This window comes from Balaenoptera borealis (assembly GCF_965194805.1).
Source record: "Balaenoptera borealis genome assembly, chromosome: 1".
Classification (NCBI taxonomy): Eukaryota; Metazoa; Chordata; class Mammalia; order Artiodactyla; family Balaenopteridae; genus Balaenoptera; species Balaenoptera borealis.
The window spans coordinates 167,387,535-167,410,596 of NC_138860.1; the positions used below are offsets into that span (position 1 = coordinate 167,387,535).

The window sequence follows — 23,062 nt, forward strand, 5'->3', positions numbered from 1 at the left end:
GGATCATGGGCAAAATTTCAGCCCAGTCCAACCCAGGGATATATCCAGAACCAAACTGCAAAAACAGTCCGAAGGCCATATTCCTACAGCTAGGAGTCCTGGTCCAAGGTATCTGGGGACCACAGCCACCTGGGTGGCCTGGGGGCTGGAAAGACTGACCAAGCTTTGGGGGTCTTACCCTGGGCTGTGACCTCTGCTTGAGGGCCGCTGGGGAATGGGTATACCTACCATTCTCACTTCAGCTTTCAGCTTTGGAATCAGAGCAAACAGGTTCTTTTCCCTTTATAAAATTTTCAAAGTTATGTGTATGCCAAGTGCATTCCCCATGCCGCAGCACAGACCGTGCCTTCTCCATGGTGCTCTGCGATGTCTGCTAAGAGAGCTATGGGGGAGACACAGCCTCTCTAGTCAGGGTCTGTTTTCACAGCTGCTGGCTCCGGAGCTGGGGCTCAAAGCTCTCGCAGTACCCTCCCCCGTCCTGTGAGCCTCTGGACGAACCTGTCATCTCACGTGGCCAGAAGTACATCCCCATCAGTGCTGGGTGTTGTGGGTGTCCTCAGGCTCTGTGGTTCCCGGGGAAGGCACTGCTCGCTTTTTCTAGGGGTTGGCTTTCAAGGAGAGCCTTGGGCTACCTCTCTTGGGGGAACAAAGACCCTTCCTCCAGTCCTATGTACAAAGGCAATCTGGGGGGGGTCTCGGGGAGATGGGCTGAGTACAGGACTGCTCCCCTCGGCTACCTGGTTAACTCCCATCTTGCTCAGGGAGTCAGGTCAAGCTCCTGGTCTTGAAGGTAGCTCTCTCAGGCTAACTGTAAACTCCCCTGGATCATCGTGGATTCCCCTGGAAGGAAATCCAAACATACTCCCTTACGGTCCAGGGGAACAGCCACTAAGTGTTCTTGTCCTGTCTGCAGTGGCTGGTGTTCTGCGGTCACGACTGGGCTTAGGGTGGCCAGGACCATGGATAGCACTAGAATGCCTGAGTGAAGAGGCTCTGCTGAGACAGCCTCAGAGGAGATGGTGGGGCTCTCCGAGGGGTCCCAGAAGCACCTTCTGAGCTTTTGGGAATGTAATCTACACCCTTTCTTGAATTCCCCTGGCTAATAGGAAGTCTTGGGTTCTCGGGCTACATCATGCCCACATACTTTTCTCACCAGCTAATACCTGTGTCTGGCTGATGAAGTTAATTAAGAACAGTTGAAGCTAACCCCAGCAGAGGGCACAGAGGCCCACTGAGGTCTGCCCTGTGGCGAGGAGAGTCCCCACGAGTATCACTCAGAGATCCTGGGGGCTGGGCCCAGGCAGCTGTAGGACCTCACAGCAGTGAGAAGCGCTTTTGAGAAGCCTTTGCTTGGCACATGGAAAGACCGGTCATCAGGGCACCCATTACCCACCCCACAGGGCACAACTCCTCAGAATCCCAGACAGAACTCAAGTCTGACAGAATAGCCAACACTCAAGTGTCAAGCTGTTCAGCTCCAGGCACCTCCCTGCAGCTGACAGAATACATCTCCTTTCCTAAGTCGGTCTTCCCAGAGAAGATGACACACAGAGTCTTAGCAGCCAAGCATTCATTCCCACAAAGGGGGAGTTTTGTCAGAATCCTCTGGGTTTGGAGTTATCTGCTCATCCACCGAGAAGAGGTACTGAGGACCAGAGTGCAAACCTTTCGATCTGGAGTCTTGCTTGGTTGAGGAATGGGCTACGCTGGGGAGGGGTGAGGAGACCCCACTCTGGCTGCCTCCTCAGGCTGGTTGAGACTTGGAGACATGCCGAGCAGAGGCCTGTGTGGAGACGTGGCCTCCAGCAGCAGCACTGAGACATGCCTCTCATTGCAAGTTCAACAAAGGTTGAATGTATAACGCCCCATGCCTTCAGAAGCTTCAGCACGATGAATCGTCACAACGAAGGTGTGATTTAGAGGTTGTCAGTCTAATTTTTCTGCATGTGGAAGTAGAAAGCAAGGTACAGAATGCTTCCCCCCACCCTCCCCACTCAAAACAACAGGCAAACCCAAATTTTCCAGGATTCACATTTGCTCCAGCTTTGGGGTGGTGGCTTGGTTTGGCTACATATATTTTCCAAAGAATTCATAGCCTGTTTTCAAGGTAAAAGCTGAGCCCCAAGAGTGTAGACTCAGTTCTTTCCCAGGAGTGGAGAGCAGGTATTTTTCTTCATGCTTTGTTCCATAGGGGACCAAAACTGTCCTTCGAGCTGGTGGCACGAGATCTTCAGCCAGCAGCTATAGAGTACATAAGACCCCAGCTCAGAGCCTGGCCTGGGCAAGGACCTCTGAGCAGGTCTGAAGAGGGTCTAAAGCCTAGGGTAAGCTCCAGGAGTGGTTTGGGTGGGCATTATTCCAGAGGTGTGGCAAAAGTCAATCATGACCGCAGGGTAATTCCAGGCAGCGGGTAATTCTCAGAGGTTGGCCTTTGCTGGTAAGCAGTCAGTTTATACCAAGAACCTAGCAAGCCTCTAAGGGGGTACAAGGATCAGGGTCCAATAGCAGGAGACAAGAATTTAGCAATTGTTAGGCCCCTCCCAGTGAGCTTTGATTTAAGATTCCATTCCAGAAGGGGATTGGATTGTGAATGAGGAACTTGAGGCAGAAGCTACTTTCTCAGGATAAAGGATACTTTTGTGGAAGGGAAATACAAAGACCACGTGTGGAGTGACCATACATCCATACTTGCTTGGGACCCTCCCTGTTTACATCTTTTGTCCTAAGGTAATTGTTAGTGGTACCATCTTTCATTCTCAAAAGTGTCCCAATTTGGGCATTATATTTTGTGGCCTCCCCAACCATGACCCAACAGATGTTATGCCAAGAAAGGCATTGAGCCACAGTTTAGTGCTTTGGATGCTGAGGGTGATCTCTGAGCCAAAGATCTAAGAGGTGCTGTAATGGACCCCTTCCTCCCTCTCCCCTCATCCTGTGCCCCTCTCCACTTGCTTACTTTTCCCAGACACACTGGCCCTCTTTCAGGCCTTCAGATACGCTAAACTCTCCTACCTCAATGCCTTTGACTTGAGGTTCACCATGTTGGAATGTTCCTCAGGAGGCTGGATCCTTCTCATCACCCCTAAAGCTGTCACCTCCCCAGAGAGGCCTTCTCTAACTACCCTATCCAAAAGAGCTATCCTTCACTTTCTGATTTCTCCATATCCCATTTCATAAATATATTAGTCAACTTTTGCTGTGGCATCAACAGTGCAAAAATCTCAATGAATTGCAACAACAAATATTTATTTCTTACTTGCATCGCATGAGGGCTGTAGGTCAGTTGCAGCTCTGCAGGGCTCAGGGGAGCTCTACATAGCCTCTTATTCTAGATGTGCCTGCTTGGGCATGCCTATGCCGTGTCCACTCACCTTCCATGGGGTAAAGCAAGTCACAAGGCCAAGCGCAAAGTCAGTGAGGTGGTCAGGAGGGCTCTGCCTAAAAGGAAGCAAGGCAAGGGCAGGGCGGGAAGGAATGATTGTGAATAAATAATACACTGTAGCACAATAAGCTATGCTTATGTTATTTGTTGGTTGTCTGGTGCCCTCCTAGACTGTAAATTTCCTGAGGGCAAAACAGTATATGTCTTGTTCACTATTGTATCTACGGTGCCAATCAGATAACAAATTTTTAGTAAGTACTGGTTTCCTATTTTTGTTATAGTTATTACTGATCATATTAGTGTTGGAGTTATTAGGTAGACAAAGCCAACATGGTAGGGATAGGAGAGCCTCTGGTTTGGAAGACACTCGGCAACCCGGAGCCTACTAATGCAGCATTTCATTCTTCAGCTCTCAGGCTGGTGGGGTTATAGCCAAGGGTGGCTTGGGTACTGCCTTAGTCCATTCGGGCTACTATAATAAAATGCCACAGACTGGGTAGCTTATAAACCACAGAAATGTATTGCTCACAGTTCTGGAGGCTAGAAGTCTGAGTTCAGGGTGCCAGCCTCGTTGGTAAAGGTCCTCTTCCAGGTCGCAGTCTTCTCCTTGTATCCTCACATGGCAGGAGGGGAGCAGATCTCTCTGGAGGCTCTTTTATAAAGCACTGGCACCATTCATGAGGGCCCCACCCTCATTAGTTAAGTAGCTCCCGAAGGCCCCACCTACTAATACCATCACCTTTGGGCATTAGGATTTCAACATATGAATTTGGGGGAACGCAAACATTCAGACCTCAGCAGGCACCGAGTGGGATGAGCCTGGTGTACAGGCTCTATGGCTGCAGCTAGGAAGGATAAATGGAGGGGGGGACACACAGCACTCTACAGAAATGATGCATAACAGAGTTTTCCAGATGGAAAGGAGAGAACATTCTAGAAAGAGAAAATAGCCAGAGCAAGACCTGGCGTTAGCCTTGCACATTTGTAGGGCTGCAGTAATCTAATATAGCTGGAATGTCAGGGAGAGTTGGGAGGTGGAAAAATAAAAGAGTTTGGCAAGGGCCTTCAGTCTTTGAGGGTCTTTTTGTACCCTTTTGAGAAGTTTAGGCTTTATCTTCTGTGCAACAGGGGATCTTTATTTAAAGAGTTCCAAGCAAAGATGAAATATCATGAGAATTTGTGATTTACAAAATTCATTCTGGAGCCAGTAGGTAGGATGGATTCAAAAGGAATGAGATTTAAAGACAGAAAACCAGATAGGCTCTTGCAGTAGGAAGAGAGCCTTCACTTAACAGGGTGTGATGGGGATGTGACAAGTACAAGAGACACTGAAGAGATAGAATCAGCAGAAGTTAGTTACAGACTGGATTTGGGAGCAAGGGAAAAGAAGTTGATATATTTTGCTTAGGCAACTGGGTATTGTCATTCATGGAGATAAGGGATGAAGGAAGCTTAGGAAAATAGATAAAGAGATCAATTTTGGACATGCATTCAGGGTGCTGGTGGGATCTCCAGTAGAGATGTACATCAGACAGTTACATACCATGTCTGAATGTGTGGGAGGGTCTGGGCTACCAGTATCATTTAGGAGGCAAGGGCATAAGGAAGAGTGGTGGGGAGTGGGAAGGGGCCAAGGGAGAGCCCATAACTGGGTGACGGCAGAGCTGAATCATTCCCTGATGCCAGGGAGTGTTCCAGATGCAAGATTCTAGGAGAACCAGTTTTGGGAAAAAAGACTAGGAGTTCAGTTTTGGCCACATTTCATTTAATTTGCTCTGATAAAATCCAGACTCCTCCTGAGTCTAAAAGATCTTTGCCATCCTCTCCAACTCATGTCATGTTCCTAGCTCCATGGTTCATCTTGCTCCTGTGCTATTGGCCTCCCTTCTGTCCCTCACGTACACCAAGCTCGCTCCCACCTCAGGGCCTTTGCACTTGCAGTTCCCTCCACCTGGAGTGATCTTCCCTTAGCACAGCTGGCCACGTCTCAGAAGATGCCTCCTCAGATGGGCCATCACTGACCGCCTTATTGAAAGCATCACCCCCCCATTCACTCTTTTCCCTTCACTCTGTCTTATGTTCTTTGCCACCTGTTAGAATGTAAACTTCATGCCAGCTGAGGACTTGCTCATCTGTCTGGTTGGTTGCCTCCCATATCTAGATTAGCGTTTGTCACACAGCAGATGCTCTGTTAGTACGCCAGCTAGGTGGAGACATTCTAAGGCCATGCAAAGGGGCCTGCACAGGAGACAGAAAGGAAGCGTTTCAGGAATGGGGGAGGGCTCAGCTCTGTCGAATGCCCTGCTCACCTAACGCAGGGGGCCTGCGCTTTTGCCTGCCTGCGAGGTGGGGATGGAACAAAACATAGAAACACAAAAACTTGACACAATTCATGGCTTTTCAATCAAATTACATCAAATATGAATTGAAGAGGACATGTTCCATGCTCAGGAAATATGTGGACAGCGTCATCCGTTTATGACTGATGCTCCTTTTGGAATGTGTATGAGTTTCTAGAAGGCATCCTCAGTTCTCCTCAAAGAGAACCCAGCATTAACTTAATCTTGTTTATGATAAGGCTGAGCTCAGCTGGGTGACTAGTTTCAGCCTCATGAATGTGACCTTGAAAACCTCGCCCAGCTTCCTCAGGCCCAAGGAAGTTAAATAATAACTCTCACCAGCTCCAGTGCCAGGGATGTTGAAATACCTCAGATGAAAACTACTGTACCCTGAGCTTCTGAGCAGAAAGAGATGAAAGGAATTCCTTAGTGGCTTTGTAAAGCCTCTGGCTCCAGCTCAGTTCTAGCATTCATCAGCAGAGCTACCTCAGTTTACTGGTTCAGAGATGCACAGTGAAGCAAGAACAATCTGATTGGGCCTCTCCTGCTTGGGTGAGCACTGCTGGAGAAAATCGCCCAACCAGGCAAATTGGTGCTGCTACAAATTCAAGGTCACCAGTCTCAATCAAGCCTGCCATAGTGCCCAGCATCCATCTGTGTTTCTTAAGTCAGTCTGTTCTCCTCTTCCCCATGGAAGCTATGCCAGGCATTCTCCACTCCCCCACCCCCATCCTGGGAACAGCCCCCCTCCTCACCTTACCCTGGAGAATGACCTTGTCTCCCACCTGGGAGACGACGTCCTCAACTTCCAAATTCCAAAGACACCAAGACTGCATTTCATCACCATCCCCATCCTTCCTCTCACCTTCCCACCTTTAATACCAGAGATGCTCACTCCTCTCTCCCATCAAAAACCAATCCCCCTGTAGCTTATGCATCCCATTTTGGCTTTAGATCAGGTACCTTCAAACACCTTTAAACTAACAGTAAGAAATGCAGTGTAGCACACACTCACACACACACTCACACATGACTGAAACAGATTCACAAACAGTACTTACCTTTATGCCTATAATGCACTCAGTTATTTCCCATTCTCTTCCCTTTGTTTTTGTTTTTTTTCTTTTATTTTAGCATCCAGCCCATGACCCACCACGTTGCTTTCACGAAGAGTCACTGTTTCAAAAATTTTCCTATAGATTCCCCCTCGCCTCCCACCTTCTCAGGAATCTGTGCCTCATGTAATTCATCCTCTTTCTTCTGTCTCAGCCTCTCCCTTCTGCCACGTCCTTCCCATCGCCATTTAAATTTCCCCAGGTCCCTCTTCTCTTAAAAGTAAAACTCTTTCTTCACACCTCCCACATCCTGTCCGTTCTTGAATACTCTCCTTCGCATCCAGACTCCTTTGACAGGATGTCTTTCCTTGCTGTGACCACTCCTCACTTCCCAGTCCCTTGTCACCCCATCCTTTCTGACCTCTGTGTCCACCACACCTGGAAACTGCTCTCACCGAGGTCACCAATGAGCCTCCTGTTGCTAAAACCCAATGGGTTTTACCCAGATGCTCCACTCTATTTCCGGACAGATAGCCCTTCCCTCCTTCTGGAAACCACTCTCTTGTTTTCCCTCCTACCTTCATCTGCTTTGTCTCCATCTACCCTGCCAGCTTCTCTCCATCCTCTTGCAAAGTTCCATGGTGTCTGTTTTTTCTTTGCCAACTTGATAGCCCTACTGTTTGAAGTTTTTGTTTCCTTATAATATTGTACATTTCCCCAATCTTTATTGACCAATTTTATTCACTTGTTAGTTGCCTCTTAATTACCTTAGCCCATACTTCTATTTTGAGTGTTTATCTTTTTGTGGAATTGTAGTTCTTCATATGTTAAACATAGTAAATATTTAATTGTAATATCTTGCAAATATTTCCTTTTCATTTGGTCCTTACTATTTACCTTTTATGGTGATATTTGAAATCCAAAAGTTTTTCATTTCTGTAACTTAAAATACTGTTTCCTTTATGATTCTAACCTTAGTATAATGCTAAGTCCTTCACCACCTCTGAGATTATACAAATATTCCTTATATTTTCTTCTAGTACTTCTATGGTATACTGAGTGAAATGTGGATCTAATTTTTCCATTCTGGATCCAAATGGTAGCCATTTGTCCAAGCATCCCTTATTGATCAATCAACCTTTATCCTGCTAATTTAAAAATCCCCCTTCATCATATATTACATTTTTGGATGTCTGTATCCTTTTCTGAACTTTCTTTTTTGGTTCCATTGAACTCTCCTTTGAAGTTGATACATTACAGATTTTATTATTGCAGCTTTATAATATGTTTTAATATCTGAGTTGATAAACCTCCCTGCCACTGGAAGAAAATCAGTATTGTGGTTGAGAGCTTGGGCTTTGGAACCAGCTTGACTGGGTTCATATCCCAGCCCCATCACTTACATGCCTGTGACTGTGGGCGGGTTACTTGAACACCCGGACTCAGCATCTGCATCTGTAAAATGGGGATAATAATAGTATCCACCTCAGAGTGCTGCTGTGAGGGTTGATGGGTTAAGACATATGACGTCTTGCAATGCCAGCTAGCACCTCATATGCTGTTTTTCCTTGTCTCTCTCAACAGATCGATCTTATAGTTGTTTTAAGCTCCAGAAAAAAAAATCAGTGTGGGCCTTGTCTGGAATTACATTAAATTTTGCCTGGAATTACGTTAAATTTATACAATGATTTGAAGATAATTGTTATCTTAACAATATGAACTCATCATCCAGGGAAAAAGTTTGTCTCTCATTTTTCAATTTTCTTTTCTGCCTATCAATAAAGTTTTGTTGATTTTATTATATAGGTCATGTTTGCTTATTGTTTTAGGGCTGAATTTGATTTGGTAGCACTTTACAAATAAGATTTTTTACACTGTGGGTGTATTGATGTGTGAGTAGATGAGTATGAATATGTGTATCATACATACTATCTTATGGGAATATTTGTATCAAGATTAATTAAATAGCATAGCTACTGTAGCTTGCTTAAAATTTAAAAGCTCTGGCCCTAAAAATACCTATTCCCTAAATGTTTTCCAGTCTTCTCAGGTTTTTCTCTTCACACAATTTTTGTAATTTAAAATTTCCTGGGAAATTCTCCATTTTGTGAATATTTCAATTTTATTAGTATGTTACACATACTATTCTTTTATATCTGGCTTGTCTCCTTAATTTTATTATCCTGTCTCTATGTATATATCTTCCCTCTTTACTTCTTGGGTAGACCAATGAGAAGTTTCTCTTTTGCTGGTCTCTTCAGTTAACTTTTTCTGCTTTTATCTTTATTAAGTTTATTCTCCCGTTTCTCCTTAATTTTCTTTAGTTATTCTCTTTGTCACTTTCTTAGTTTAAATGCTCATTTCACTTATTTCTTTTTTATTTAATAATGAATAAGGCTATTAATTTTCCCTCAAATACAGCTTTGGCCTAGTATCATCATCGTTATTGTAAGTAGTCTGTACTGACAGCCTTTGTTTCCTCTTTGAACTCAAGAACTTATTTAGGAAAGGGTTTTATAACTTTTTGGGTGATTAGGGGTTTTTCCTCATTCTTTTATTGTTTTTTTAACATCTTTATTGGACTATAATTGCTTTACAGTGTTGTGTTAGTTTCTGCTGTATAACAAAGTGAATCAGCTATATGTATACATATATCCCCATATCCCCTCCCTCTTGCACCTCCCTCCCACCCTCCCTATCCCACCCCTCTATGTGGTCACAAAGCTCCGAGCTGATCTCCCTGTGCTATGCAGCTGCTTCCCACTAGCTATCTATTTTACATTTGGTAGTGTGTATATGTCAGTGCTACTCTCTCACTTCGTCCCAGCTTGCCCTTCCCTGTCCCCATGTCCTCAGGTATATTCTCTACAGCTGCATCTTTATTCCTGTCCTGCCCCTACGTTCATCAGAACAAATTTTTTTTAGATTCCACATATGTGTGTTAGCATACGGTATTTGTTCTCCTCTTTCTGACTTACTTAACTCTGTATGACAGACTCTAGGTCCATCCACCTCACTATAAATAACTCAATTTCGTTGCTTTTTATGGCTGAGTAATATTCCATTATACATATGTGCCACGTCTTCTTTATCCATTCATCTGTCGATGGACACTTAGGTTGCTTCCATGTCCTGGCCATTGTAAATAGAGCTGCAGTGACATTGTGGTACATGTCTCTTTTTGAATTATGTTTTTCTCAGGATATATGCCCAGCAGTAGGATTGCTGGGGCATATGGTAGTTCTATTTTTAGTTTTTTAAGGAACCTCCATACTGTTCTCCATAGTGATTGTATAAACTTACATTCCCACCAACAGTGCAAGAGGGTTCCCTTTCCTCCACACCCTCTCCAGCATTTATTGTTTGTAGATTTTTTGATGATGGCCATTCTGACTGGTATGAAGTGATACCTTATTGTAGTTCTGATTTGCATTTCTCTAATGATTAGTGATGTTGAGCATCCTTTCATGTGTTTGTTGGAAATCTGTATATCTTCTTTGGAGAAATGTATGTCTGGTCTTCTGCCCATTTTTGGATTGGATTGTTTGTTTTTTTGATATTGAGCTGCATGAACTGCTTGTAAATTTTGGAGATTAATCCTTTGTCAGTTGCTTCATTTGCAAATATTTTCTCCCATTCTGAGGGTTGTCTTTTCGTCATGTTTATGGTTTCCTTTGCTGTGCAAAAGCTTTTAAGTTTCATTAGGTCCCATTTGATTATTTTTGTTTTTATTTCCATTTCTCTAGGAGGTGGGTCAAAAAGGATCTTGCTGTGATTTATGTCATAGAGTGTTCTGCCTGTGTTTTCCCCTAAGAGTTTTATAGTGTCCAACCTTACATTTAGGTCTTTAATCCATTTTGAGTTTACTTTTGTGTATGGTGTTAGGGAGTGTTCCTAATTTCATTCTTTTGCATGTAGCTGTCCAGTTTTCCCAGCACCACTTATTGGAGAGGCTGTCTTTTCTCCACTGTATATTCTTGCCTCCTTTATCAAAAATAAGGTGACCATATGTGCGTGGGTTTATCTCTGGGCTTTCTATCCTGTTTCATTGATCTATATTTCTGTTTTTATGCCACTACCATACTGTCTTGATTACTGTAGTTTGTAGTATAGTCTGAAGTACAGGAGCCTGATTCCTCCAGCTCCGTTTTTCTTTCTCAAGATTGCTTTGGCTATTCAGGGTCTTTTGTGTTTCCATACAAATTGTGAAATTTTTTGTTCTAGTTCTGTGAAAAATGCCATTGGTAGTTTGATAGGAATTGCTTTGAATCTGTAGATTGCTTTGGGTAGTATTCATTGTCATTTTCACAATGTTGATTCTTCCAATCCAAGAACATGGTATATCTATCTGTTTGTATCATCTTTAATTTCTTTTGTCAGTGTCTTATAGTTTTCTGCATACAGGTCTTTTGTCTCCTTAGGTAGGTTTACTCCTAGGTATTTTATTCTTTTTGTTGCAATGGTAAATGGGAGTGTTCCCTTAATTTCTCTTTCAGATTTTTCATCGTTAGTGTATAAGAATGCAAGAGATTTCTGTGCATTAATTTTGTATCCTGCTACTTTACCAAATTCATTGATTAGCTCTAGTAGTTTTCTGGTAGCCTCTTTAGGATTCTCTATGTATAGTATCATGTCATCTGCAAACAGTGACAGCTTTACTTCTTCTTTTCCAATTTGGATTCCTTTTATTTCTTTTCTTCTCTGATTGCTGTGGCTAAAACTTCCAAAACTATGTTGAATAATAGTGGTGAGAGTGGACAACCTTGTCTTGTTCCTGATCTTTGAGGAAATGGTTTCAGTTTTTCACCATTGAGAATGATGTTGGCTGTGGGTTTGTCATATATGGTCTTTATTATGTTGAGGTAAGTTCCCTCTATGCCTACTTTCTGGAAGGTTTTTATCATAAATGGGTGTTGAATTTTGTCAAAAGCTTTCTCTGCATCTATTGAGATGATCATATGTTTTTTCTTCTTCAGTTTGTTAATATGGTTTATCACACTGATTGATTTGCGTATATTGAAGAATCCTTGCATTCTTGGGATAAACCCCACTTGATCATGGTATATGATCCTTTTAATGGGGTGTTGGATTCTGTTTGCTAGTATTTTGTTGAGGATTTTTGCATCTATGTTTATCAGTGATATTGGCCTCTAGTTTTCTTTCTTTGTGACATCTTTGTCTGGTTTTTGTATCAGGGTGATGGTGGCCTCGTACAATGAGTTTGGGAGTGTTCCTTCCTCTGCTATATTTTGGAAGAGTTTGAGAAGGATAGGTGTTAGCTTTCTCTAAATGTTTGATAGAATTCACCAGTGAAGCCATCTGGTCCTGGGCTTTTGTTTGTTGGAAGATTTTTAATCACAGTCTCAATTTCAGTGCTTGTGATTGGTCTGTTTATATTTTCTATTTCTTCTTGGTTCAGTCTCAGAAGGTTGTGCGTTTCTAAGAATTTGTCCATTTCTTCCAGGTTGTCCATTTTATTGGCATACAGTTGCTTGTAGTAATCTCTAATGATCCTTTGTATTTCTGCAGTGTCGGTTGTTACTTCTCCATTTTCATTTCTAATTTTATGGATTTGAGTCCTCTCCCTCTTTTTCTTGATGAGTCTGGCTAATGGTTTATCAATTTTGTCTATCTTCTCAAAGAACCAGCTTTTAGTTCTTGATCTTTGCTATTGTTTCCTTCATTTCGTCTTCATTTATTTCTGATCTGACCTCTATTATTTCTTTCCTTCTGCTAACTTTGGGGTTTTTCTGTTCTTTCTCTAATTGCTTTAGATGTAAGGTTAGATTTTTTATTTGAGATGTTTCTTTTTCTTGCAGTAGGATTGTATTGCTATAAACTTCCCTCTTGGAACTGCTTTTGCTGCATCCCATTGGTTTTGGGTCATCGTGTTTTCATTGTCATTTGTTTCTAGGTATTTTTTTCTTTCCTCTTTGATTTCTTCAGTGATCTCTTGCTTATTTAGTAGTGTATTCTTTAGCCTCCATGTGTTTGTATTTCTTACAGTTTTTTTCCTGTAATTGATATATAGTCTCATAGCATGTGTTCAGAAAAGATACTTGATACGATTTCAATTTTCTTAAATTTACCAAGGCTTGGTTTGTGACCCAAGATATGATCTATCCTGGAGAATGTTCCATGAGCACTTGAGAAAAAAGTGTATTCTGTTGGTTTTGGATAGAATGTCCTACAAATATCAATTAAGTCCATCTTGTTTAATGTGTCATTTAAAGCTTGTGTTTCCTTATTTATTTTCATTTTGGTTAATCTGTCCATTGGTGAAAGTGGGGTGTTAAAGTCCCCTACTATGATTGTGTTACTGTCGATTTCCCCTTTTATGGCTGTTAGCATTTGCCTTATATATTGAGGTACTCCTGTGTTGGGGGCATAAATATTTACAATTGCTATATCTTCTTCTTTGATTGATCCCTTGATCATTATGTAGTGTCCTTTGTTTCTTGTAATAGTCTTTATTTTAAAGTCTATTTTGTCTGATATGACAATTGCTACTCGAGCTTTCTTTTGATTTCCATTTGTATGGAATATCTTTTTCCATCCCCTCATTTTCAGTCTGTATGTGTCCCTAGGTCTGAAGTGGGTCTCTTGTAGACAGCATATATACAGGTCTTGTTTCTGTATCCATTCAGCCAGTCTATGTCTTTTGGTGGGAGCATTTAATCCATTTACATTTAAGGTAATTATTGATATGTATGTTCCTATTACCGTTTTCTTAATTGTTTTGGGTTTGTTATTGTAGGTCTTTTCCTTCTCTTGTGTTTCCTGCCTAGAGAAGTTCCTTTAGCGTTTGTTGTAGAGCTGGTTTGGTGGTGCTGAATTCTCTTAGCTTTTGCTTGCCTGTAAAGGTTTTAATTTCTCTGTCAAATCTAAATGAGATCCTTGCTGGGTAGAGTAATCTTGGTTGTAGGTTTTTCCCTTTCATCACTCTAAATATGTCCTGCCATTCCTTTCTGTCTTGCAGAGTTTCTGCTGAAAGATCAGCTGTTAACCTTATGGGGATTCCCTTGTATGTTATTTGTTTCTTTTCCCTTACTGCTTTCAGTATTTTTTCTTTGTATTTAATTTTTGATAGTTTGATTGATATGTGTCTTGGCCTGTTTCTCCTTGGATTTATCCTGTATGGGACTCTCTGCACTTCCTGGACTTGATTGTCTATTTCCTTTCCCATATTAGGGAAGTTTTCAACTATAATCTCTTCAGATGTTTTCTCAGTCCCTTTTTTTTTTCTCTCCTTCTTCTGGGACCCCTATAATTTGAATGTTGGTGCATTTAATGTTGTCCCAGAGGTCTCTGAGACTGTCCTCAATTCTTTTCATTCTTTTCTCTTTATTGTGCTCTGTGGTAGTTATTTCCACTCTTTTATCTTCCAGGTCACTTATCCATTCTTCTTCCTCAGTTATTCTGCTATTGATTCCTTCTAGAGAATTTTTAATTTCATTTATTGTGTTGTTCATCATTGTTTGTTTGCTCTTTAGTTTTTCTAGGTCCTGTTAAATGTTTCTTGTATTTTCTCCATTCTGTTTCCAAGATTTTGGATCATCTTGACTATCATTACTCTGAAATCTTTTTCAGGTAGACTGGCTATTTCCTCTTCATTTGTTTGCTCTGGTGGGTTTTTACCTCACTCCTTCATCTGCTGCATAGTTCTCTGTCTTCTCATTTTGCTTAACTCACTGTGTTTAGGGTCTCCTTTTCACAGGCTGCAGGTTCGTAGTCATTCTTTTATTATTGCTTTGTAGTTTATTTGCACTGTGAATAGAAAATGTGTCCCAACAGTTTTTGCTTTGTAGAGGAGTTTATGGAGAATTCTTTGTAGCCCAATATAGGGTCCATTTCTGTAATATTCCAAGGGCATTTGTGAAGAAGGTGGTGTTCCTTGTTTGAAGGTTACAGAGTTTCATATAACATATACACACTCATAGTATTTTACAGATCCACTTTATTTACTTTTGACTGCAGATTAGTATATTTTTCTCCAACTCTTACGTTTTTTGGGGTTTTTTAATTTTTATTTATTTATTTTTGGCTGCATTGGGTCTTCGTTGTTGCACATGGGCTTTCTTTAGTTGCGGCAAGCTGGGGCTACTCTTCGTTGCAGTGCACAGACTTCTCATTGTGGTGGTTTCTCTTGTTGCGGAGCACGGGCTCTAGGTGCATGGGCTTCAGTAGTTGTGGCTCACGGGCTCTAGAGCACAAGCTTAGTAGTTGTGGTGCATGGGCTTAGTTGCTCCATGGCATGTGGGATCTTCCTGGACCAGGGCTCAAACCCATGTCCCCTGCATTGGCAGGCAAATTCTTAACCACTGTGCTAAAATTAGTTTATTTTGTCTGTTTCAGCGCTTTGGGGCCAAATGTTTCATAACTGTCATATCTTCATTTTGGAATGTGCACGTCATCCATTTTTTAAATGTCATCTTTGGATTTGAGATTTTGTTTTGTCTCATTGGGTCCCTAGTAACTGAATTATCATTTTGAAAGCACTGAAACTAGCAGTGACAACACCTGAGGAAAAGTTAGTAAAAGAGGATTTTTCAACAAAACTTTTATTTCTTACTCAAGGTCCTATTGAATAATAATCCAATATTATACACAGTAATGATACATCCATTTGGTAATGAGGTTTCCACCTTTATTATTTTTCAAAAGTCCGAACCATTTAAAGGCTTATCCAAGGTCAAGATCCATAAGCACAACATGGTAACTGCTTCCAAAGGGAGAGCATACCTCATCTTTCTCTTTTACCTGGGTGATTGATAGTGATGAGATCCAATCACAATACGTTTTGTTATCCTCATTTGGGACACTGAGAAGCAAATTCTATTCTCCAACAGAAACATTCTACTGTAATACGTAAACCTAATTTTCCAGAGTGAGAGAGATTAGACCTTTGTTGGACAATGCACACTCCCTTTTCCTGCCCTCATTGTAACAAGTCTGAATTATACGTTGGGATAGAAAACTGAGCTTTACAGGGCCACATTTCTGTTCTATTAGTGTCAGTTTATCAGCTCCATCTCTTTCCAGGTGCAAGAAGAAGTGTCTCTTGGTAGCAGTCCAGAGGACTCTTGGACTGAAAAAAAAGAATCATCAAGAGTCTGGTGTGATATTATAACATCCAAGGGTCTGATATTAGTATTAAAACTCCTTTTTTTGTGGTTTGCATTTGCCTTCACCAGTAGGTCTCAAACCCTGGCTGCACATCAGGATCACCCGGAAGCTTTTAGCACCTCTGATGCCCTGGGTACACTCCACCAAATAAACAGGAATCTTTGGGGCCTGGGCATTGGTAAATTGTAACACTCTTCTAATCTGAAGTCTGAGCTATCTTGGCCCATTTCCTTATTCTTGACTATTCTGAGTCACTTTAAGTTGTGTGTCTTTTCCCAAAATGAAAGTTATATTTTTCTAAGACAGATAAACCTGTATACATTTACTATCATAAATGATGTTTTGCCTTTTTCCCCTTTTTAGCATCTTACTTTACATTTCCCCTCTTTATGATTCCTTGTTGTTTCCTTTGAATTCCATTTTTTTGCTAAATTGACTGCTTTGCTTTTTCCCCTTTGGTAATTTTGAAGATAAGATACTTTATAGTCTATTACTAATTACACTTAACATCTTTAAAGACACACTCTAACCTATATTTCTCTAATTAACCACAGAAACTATATAACAGAATTTCTTACAAAATGAGGAAATTAGCATATCTCCTTGCTTCAACTTTATACTTTACATCAGAATAATCTGCAATATTTTACCCTGGGGTTTGGGCAGGAGTGATATCTTTTATCTTCTCTTCCAACAAATATTTGTTACACTTGCAGTCTATTTTCTAACTATGTTTATAGCAATTATTTAGATTCTTTACTATATTGTTTATTTGCTTATCACCAATCTTTTTTCATTTTTTATTAAGCATAACTTTCTCATACTTGAGTTCTGCATTTTGATTCATCTCTTGGTTGGGTTGAAAACATCTTCACGTATTTCTTTAGTGTTGTATGGATAATATACTTTTTGAGGTCTTTGATACTGGAAGCGGTTTCTGTTGTCTTTGCTCTTTAACAATTTGGCTGGGCCATACTCTTTTCTACTCTAAATTATTTAGGGACAGATCTGTACCGTGTCTAAGAGACATACATTGAGGATCACAACGTAGTATTTTTTCCATGTTTCCAGAGCTAACACAGGTATCCACCTATTTTTACAGACTTTGGTCAGTTCTTTTGGTTGGGGCTTGGAACGGGATGGGGATGTGAGGCACGTGTATCCATGTCACCATCTCTTCAGATGGTATCAACCATTAAATGCTCATTGATTCATTCAGCAAATATTGATTGAGCACCAACAATGTACCAGGCATTGTGGGAGCCATAGGGATTCAGAGAAATCAAACAGACAAGATTTCTGCCCTCGTGGATTACATGTGTGTGCTGGGGAGAGGGAGGGACAGACCATAAACAAACCAGTGAACAAGGTAATTTTAGAGAGTGATAGGTAGAGCTGCCATATATAGCTGCTCAAAATGGTGCCCCTGGAGCTTTACAACATGGCAACTCGGGATAAAGGGTATAAAGAAAAAAACGTGACAGAGTGATGGAGTCGGGGTGGGGACTCAGGTGATGTTAATTAAACTCTCTGCAGCAAATCCATTTGTTCTTATGCTTTCAGTGCCTTTGAAATCGTAGAGCTTTTCTTTGTCTTTGGTCCGCCTTGATGTTGTTCTGCTGGTAGACAGGCCATGTGGTTTTTCCCCTTCTGTCTTCAAGGTAGTGGTCTTTGTTGGTTTCAGATTCCTCATTATTTGTATTATGCTTCCAGCTGGACTACCACAAAGCCATAGATGGGATAGCTGTGTGGGGGCATCTGTGTCCAGCCTAGAACCTCCAGTTCAGGGCTGATATAATGCTTGGGGTTAACAGATGAATCTTTAACAGATTCTAAGAACACCCCCAAGAACTCCACTATTAGACTTAGTGAGCAGTACTGTTCTCATACTGGGAGACGGTGTTGCTGGGTGGCTAAGGGCTTGGCCCGTGGAGTCAGGTGGATTTGAATTTGCATGGATTTGCGTGGATTTGAACTCGCTGCTACCATCTACTGGCCGCGCAGCTCTGGCAAGCTACTTAATCTCTGTGTGCCGCAGTGTCTTCATTTTTAAATGGGGTTAATAACAGTACCTACCTCATGCCATTATTGTGACAGTTAAATTGAGTAATTGATGAAAGTGCTTAGAACAGTGCCTGTACTAAGTAAACGCCCAATAATATACAATGGTAATTACTATTAACTATACCTTGTGTTGCCTAAAAGCTTTTTCATATCCTTCTCTCCCCTTGACTCAAACTTTCAATACTTATAAAATACAGAGATTATAGGGAGGAGACTGAATGTGTCCTCGAGACCAGGTTCACTTTGCTGAATTTGGTGGGAGGGCTTTGAGTAGCAGGTTGAAAAAGTAATACCTAATGCAGAAAAGGGGAAGGTGCGTAGAGTCAGGCAGAGGAGACACTCAACGGAAGGAATCACCAGTCCCTTTGTTTTGTGTTTTTTTTTCCTTTTGCAAACATGATTTTATTATTATTTTTCACCTTAGCTTCATTATAATTAATAAGTCAAATATTATATTACTTTAATTTCAATATAATTAATACCAAACATCACTATAAATGTTATAAAGGCACTTAAATGTTTGCCCATATTCGTTTTTACCTTCTTTACACTTTTATATATTAAAAAATGTTTCAATGAGCCTATATCATTTTTGCAGTCAGAAAAATTAAATATTGTTTTCATTGTGAAAAAGTATCACCCCCAAACCTTTTACTCTAATACAATTTTTTATTTGGGGGCTCATGTCCAGTCTTTACCCATATATAAGTAAATATTTAATAGCTATAATCCAAAGCATGCGTATAATTTTATGATGTACTGTTTTACTTTAAAATGTTTAACATTCTTCTTTCTACAGGGTCATATTTATCACTTTAATGATTGTGTTCAAACTGCACCACATTAAAGGCTATAATTTACCTTGCATTATTGGGCTGACATGTAGGTTGTTCACATTTTTTCCTCTGTAATAAAATTATGTCACTGTAAACATCTTTGTCCATGTGGCTCTTTTTCTTTTTAATTAATTCCTAGAGATTACTGAGTCAGAATATTTGAATAGTGTTGTGGCTGCTGATAAGAATGCATACACTCCCTTCCAAAAGGATTATATCAACTTTACTGTGCAACTGGCAATAAATGCATATGAGTTTTCATGAAGCCGCAACAGTATGGGATGTTTATTTTTATTTTTTTTTCTAGTGAAATGGACTGTGTTTTCATATTAATCCTATTTTCTCTCATATGAATCCGCTTTGGTCATCTTGGTGATGTTCTTATACAATTATAAAAGCTCTAATTCAATATTGAGAGTTGCCCTTTGGCATATTTGTTGCAATGTTTTTTCATTCTGTTATTTTTCTTTTTAATTTTGGTTTAGTGTTTGTGTGTTTGTTTTTCCATTTATAGCACTTTGCTTTGCCTCAGCCTTGTTCCAGGGTCTGTTAGTTACTGGCATGGAAAGGGTTTAAAATAAAGATTTTCAGAAGAGTCGATCCTTGGAATGTATGCAGGGCCTCAAGATAAGGCGCTGGTCACCTCTCTCCCCCAGTTTCTTCCAAAACTTTGGGCTCTGAAAGATGGTGCCTACCTAGCGCCTCCTTAGCATAGTTTTGTAGCTTCGAGGCTGGCAGAATCCCCAGGGGCACACCTATCATTTCCCCACTAAAAATGTTTAAAAGATAGAAATGGACTTGGAATATCTCCACTCTGGTTACCACCCGGGGGATCACCACCAGCTAAAAGGAGCCAGGCACTGGGTCTACATTTAAGCTTGAATGGTGGTTTTTCTCCCCAACGCAAGGGACCAAGAAGCATGCACACCCTGCCTGGGGTGGGCTCACCGAAGTGGAGACAGGGCCAGGAGAGGACCAGCTCCACCTTGTCTGTGGCTTGCCAGAGGGACCCTTCCCAACACCACGTGTGGCATGGAACCCATCATGTCTCCCACCTAGAGCTCAGAGCCCAGCCGGTCCAGCCCAGCCCTCGTGTCACCCTTTCTCTCTGTTGCTCTTAGACTAAGAAACGCTCCCCCGCCAGCCCTCAGGGGCCCAGGCACAATACCAGGGGTGCTCACTGACCTCCACGGCTCTTCTCTTGCAGTTTCCTGCTTCTTCAACTTCACCAGCCCCTCTGGGGTCGTCCTGTCACCTAACTACCCGGAGGACTACGGCAACCACCTCCACTGCGTCTGGCTTATCCTCGCGCGGCCCGAGAGCCGCATCCACCTGGCCTTCAATGACATTGATGTGGAGCCTCAGTTTGACTTCCTGGTCATCAAGGATGGGGCCACGGCTGAGGCCCCAGTCCTGGGCACCTTCTCGGGAAACCAACTCCCCTCGTCCATCACAAGCAGCGGCCACGTGGCCCGTCTTGAGTTCCAGACCGACCACTCCACGGGGAAGAGGGGCTTCAACATCACCTTTACTAGTGAGTCCAGCCTGTGTCCTCAGCTGACCGTCCCTCTGGGGATGTCCAGTGGAGGGGGCGCCAGCAGAGGAGTGTTGATGTGGGTGGGCACGTTCCAAAAGCCTTGCGGGGGTGCGGAGCCAGGCATGGGGCTCCAGCATGAAGGGAAAAGCGGAAAGCGTTCTTTTCTGTGGCGTCACTCGCTTTTGAGCATTTATTTCCTTTGCATGTGCCATATAATGTGAAAGGAGCCTGGGGCCTCATTTCTCCCTCCCACCCTCCCCCTCCTAGAAGGCCCAGCTAGAACCAGGAAGGGCCCAAGGGAGAGCAAGCCCTCCCCATCCTCTTCTAGCTACGGACGCCTCTCCGATGTGCTCCCCCAAGTCCTCGGACGCCTACTCACTGCCGACTTCATGTATCCCCCGTGGGGCTGCTCACGCTTTGCTTTGCCAGTTCCCACTCCCATAGGCAAATCAGAAACAGAAGTCTAGAGCAGTGTTTCTGTTTGGCTCTGAGACTCATTAGAGCCAACTCTCGGGGCATTTCCTCATGGCCCCTCTCAGGGCCACAGTCCCAAAGTTGTCACCTCCAGTTTTAACCCTTGGCCCCTTCTCTAGAAACAAACTGAAGCTCAGCCGTGATTATTGTCGTTTCTGTGTCTCGGGGGGTTGGGCGGGGCAGAAGCTTGGAGAGTAGAAACAGCAAGCGGCAAAGGTAGCAAGAGGTGCTGTTCAGGGCAGAACCAGCTACAGACCCAGTGAACTTGGCCAATGGCAAATCTTCAGAGGGGGCTGAGGCTGGGTCCGTCTGAGCAGATTAACCAGATCCTTTCCCAGAGGCCGCTTGTGAAATGCAAGTCCCCAGTTCAAGCTCCGCCCCACGCACCCAGCACACACGCAGCGCTTGTCCCTCTGGCACTTTCGGATAGAACTGATCTCCGCCCAGCCCCCCTCCCACCCTTGGCAGAGAGGTCTTGCTTCCTTGTCGCATCTGTCCCCAGGGTCTAGTTGAGCTGAAGACAATAGGTGCCAAACAGGGGTCACTGGGGACCCCAGATTCCAAGCTGAAGCCCTTCCCTGATGTTTCCCTCAACACCTTCTTCAGGATGCCGGACTTGATAGAAACAAGCCGTCTTCCCAGGGACGCCTCCTCCAGGGCACTCGTCTTCCCATCATCTGTGGGCAGGAGGAAGCAGAGCCCAGTTCTGTCTTCCCTAATCTTCCCAGCCTAGCACTGCAGCACCGGCTTTTAGTTTATCTGTCCTCATCCCTACTTTCCCATGAGGTCGTGAGCTCTGGAAAGATGGGGGTATGTATTACTTATCCTTCTATGCCCTCTGCCCAGTGCAGGGTCTGGTACGTGGTGAGGATCAGTCAATGTTTATTGGATGGAAAGATCCATGAATGGCTGAATGATCTTTCTTCCCTCCTGGGAAGTGGGAGTGGGAAAAAGTAGGGTAAGAGCTGTCCCAGGGAAGCCCACTTATCCAGGATGGGGAGGGCCGAGGACTCTACAGGTTCAAAGCAGATGTGGATACACCGATGGAGGACCTGGGTCAAAAACAAATACTCATAGTCTCCGAGGAAAACCATATCCCAGTAGGTCCCCACTTTCCCGGACAGGAGCAAATGTCAAATCCTCAGGAGGAAGAGGCAAAAAGCAGCAAACCCGAACGATCAAGCTCTTACCCAGCATTCCTCTCGAAGTTTCCTCCACCGTTGTAAAAATGATACACATCCAATATGTCAGTAGTCAAAAAACAGGGGCAGGTCAAGGAAGAAATGCTGACTACCACCCTAGATCCCCCCACCCAGAGATGATTCTTGCCAATATTTGGTGAACACCATTACAGACATTACAGATAATTTTCTGTGCATTTGTACAGATAGAGTGGGTTGGATAGGTAGCAATAACTTTTAAAAATCTGAGCCCCATCCTAGACCTGATGAATCAAAATCTCTAAGGAGTGAGGCCCTAGAATCTACATTTTTTACAGGCTTCTGGGGTGATTCTGATGTAGCTAGTGAAGCCACAGTCCATGGGCAAGTGTTTGGGAACTAGTTAGTCTCCCCCACAGGACGTGCATCTCCTCAGTCACGTCCCAACTGACGATCGTCTGGGAAGAGCTGGAATTTGCCCAGTGTCAGGGAGCTCGCATCCCCCACCCCAAGACAGCTCTCTCCACAGTTAGAGAACACTCGGGGCTTCCCCTCATGATGACCTGAAATCCGTGTCCCTGTAACAAGGCTCAGGGATCCCGTTTCCACCTCCAGAGCTCCTTAGAGGAAACCTAATCTTTCTTCCATGTGAGTATTTTGTTCAAAGATGAGAGTAGCTGCTTTTTACTGAGCACCTACTGTGGAAGCATCCTGCGGGCATCACTGCCAACCTCACAACAGAAACTTCCTAAGCTAAGATCTGTCCCTTTTCACCTGCCAGGAAACAGATTGAAAAGGTACATGGGTGGAACTGGGCAGTATTTAAATCCTTGACTTAGAGCATTTACTTCAAGGTATTAGAAATAGCTCCATATCCCTGCTCAGTGTGTACACGTGTGTGTGTGTGTGTCTGTGTCTGTGTCTGTGTATCTGTGTGTCTGTGTGACTGATAGGGTTTTGAATAGACAAACGGCTGGACTTCTGGGCCCCAAGTGCCACTTTTCTTCCCACCCCATGTTTCTAAATGTGAGGGCAATCTCATGGTCATAAGTTCCTAATGAGGAAAGGTTGGGAGACTGATGTCTGGGC

The 23,062-nt window shown here is 42.8% G+C and overlaps 1 protein-coding gene across 2 annotated transcripts in view; it reads left to right on the top strand.

Annotated features, from left to right (window-relative positions):
• CSMD2 (CUB and Sushi multiple domains 2) overlaps window positions 1-23,062 on the top strand; it is a 658,464-nt gene that overhangs the window by 384,915 nt on the left and 250,487 nt on the right. For both annotated transcript variants that reach the window (XM_082362533.1, XM_082362534.1), the window contains exon 14: window positions 20,010-20,336. In XM_082362533.1, the coding sequence (XP_082218659.1) occupies window positions 20,010-20,336 (327 nt within the window). The remainder of the gene's footprint in view (window positions 1-20,009; window positions 20,337-23,062) is intronic.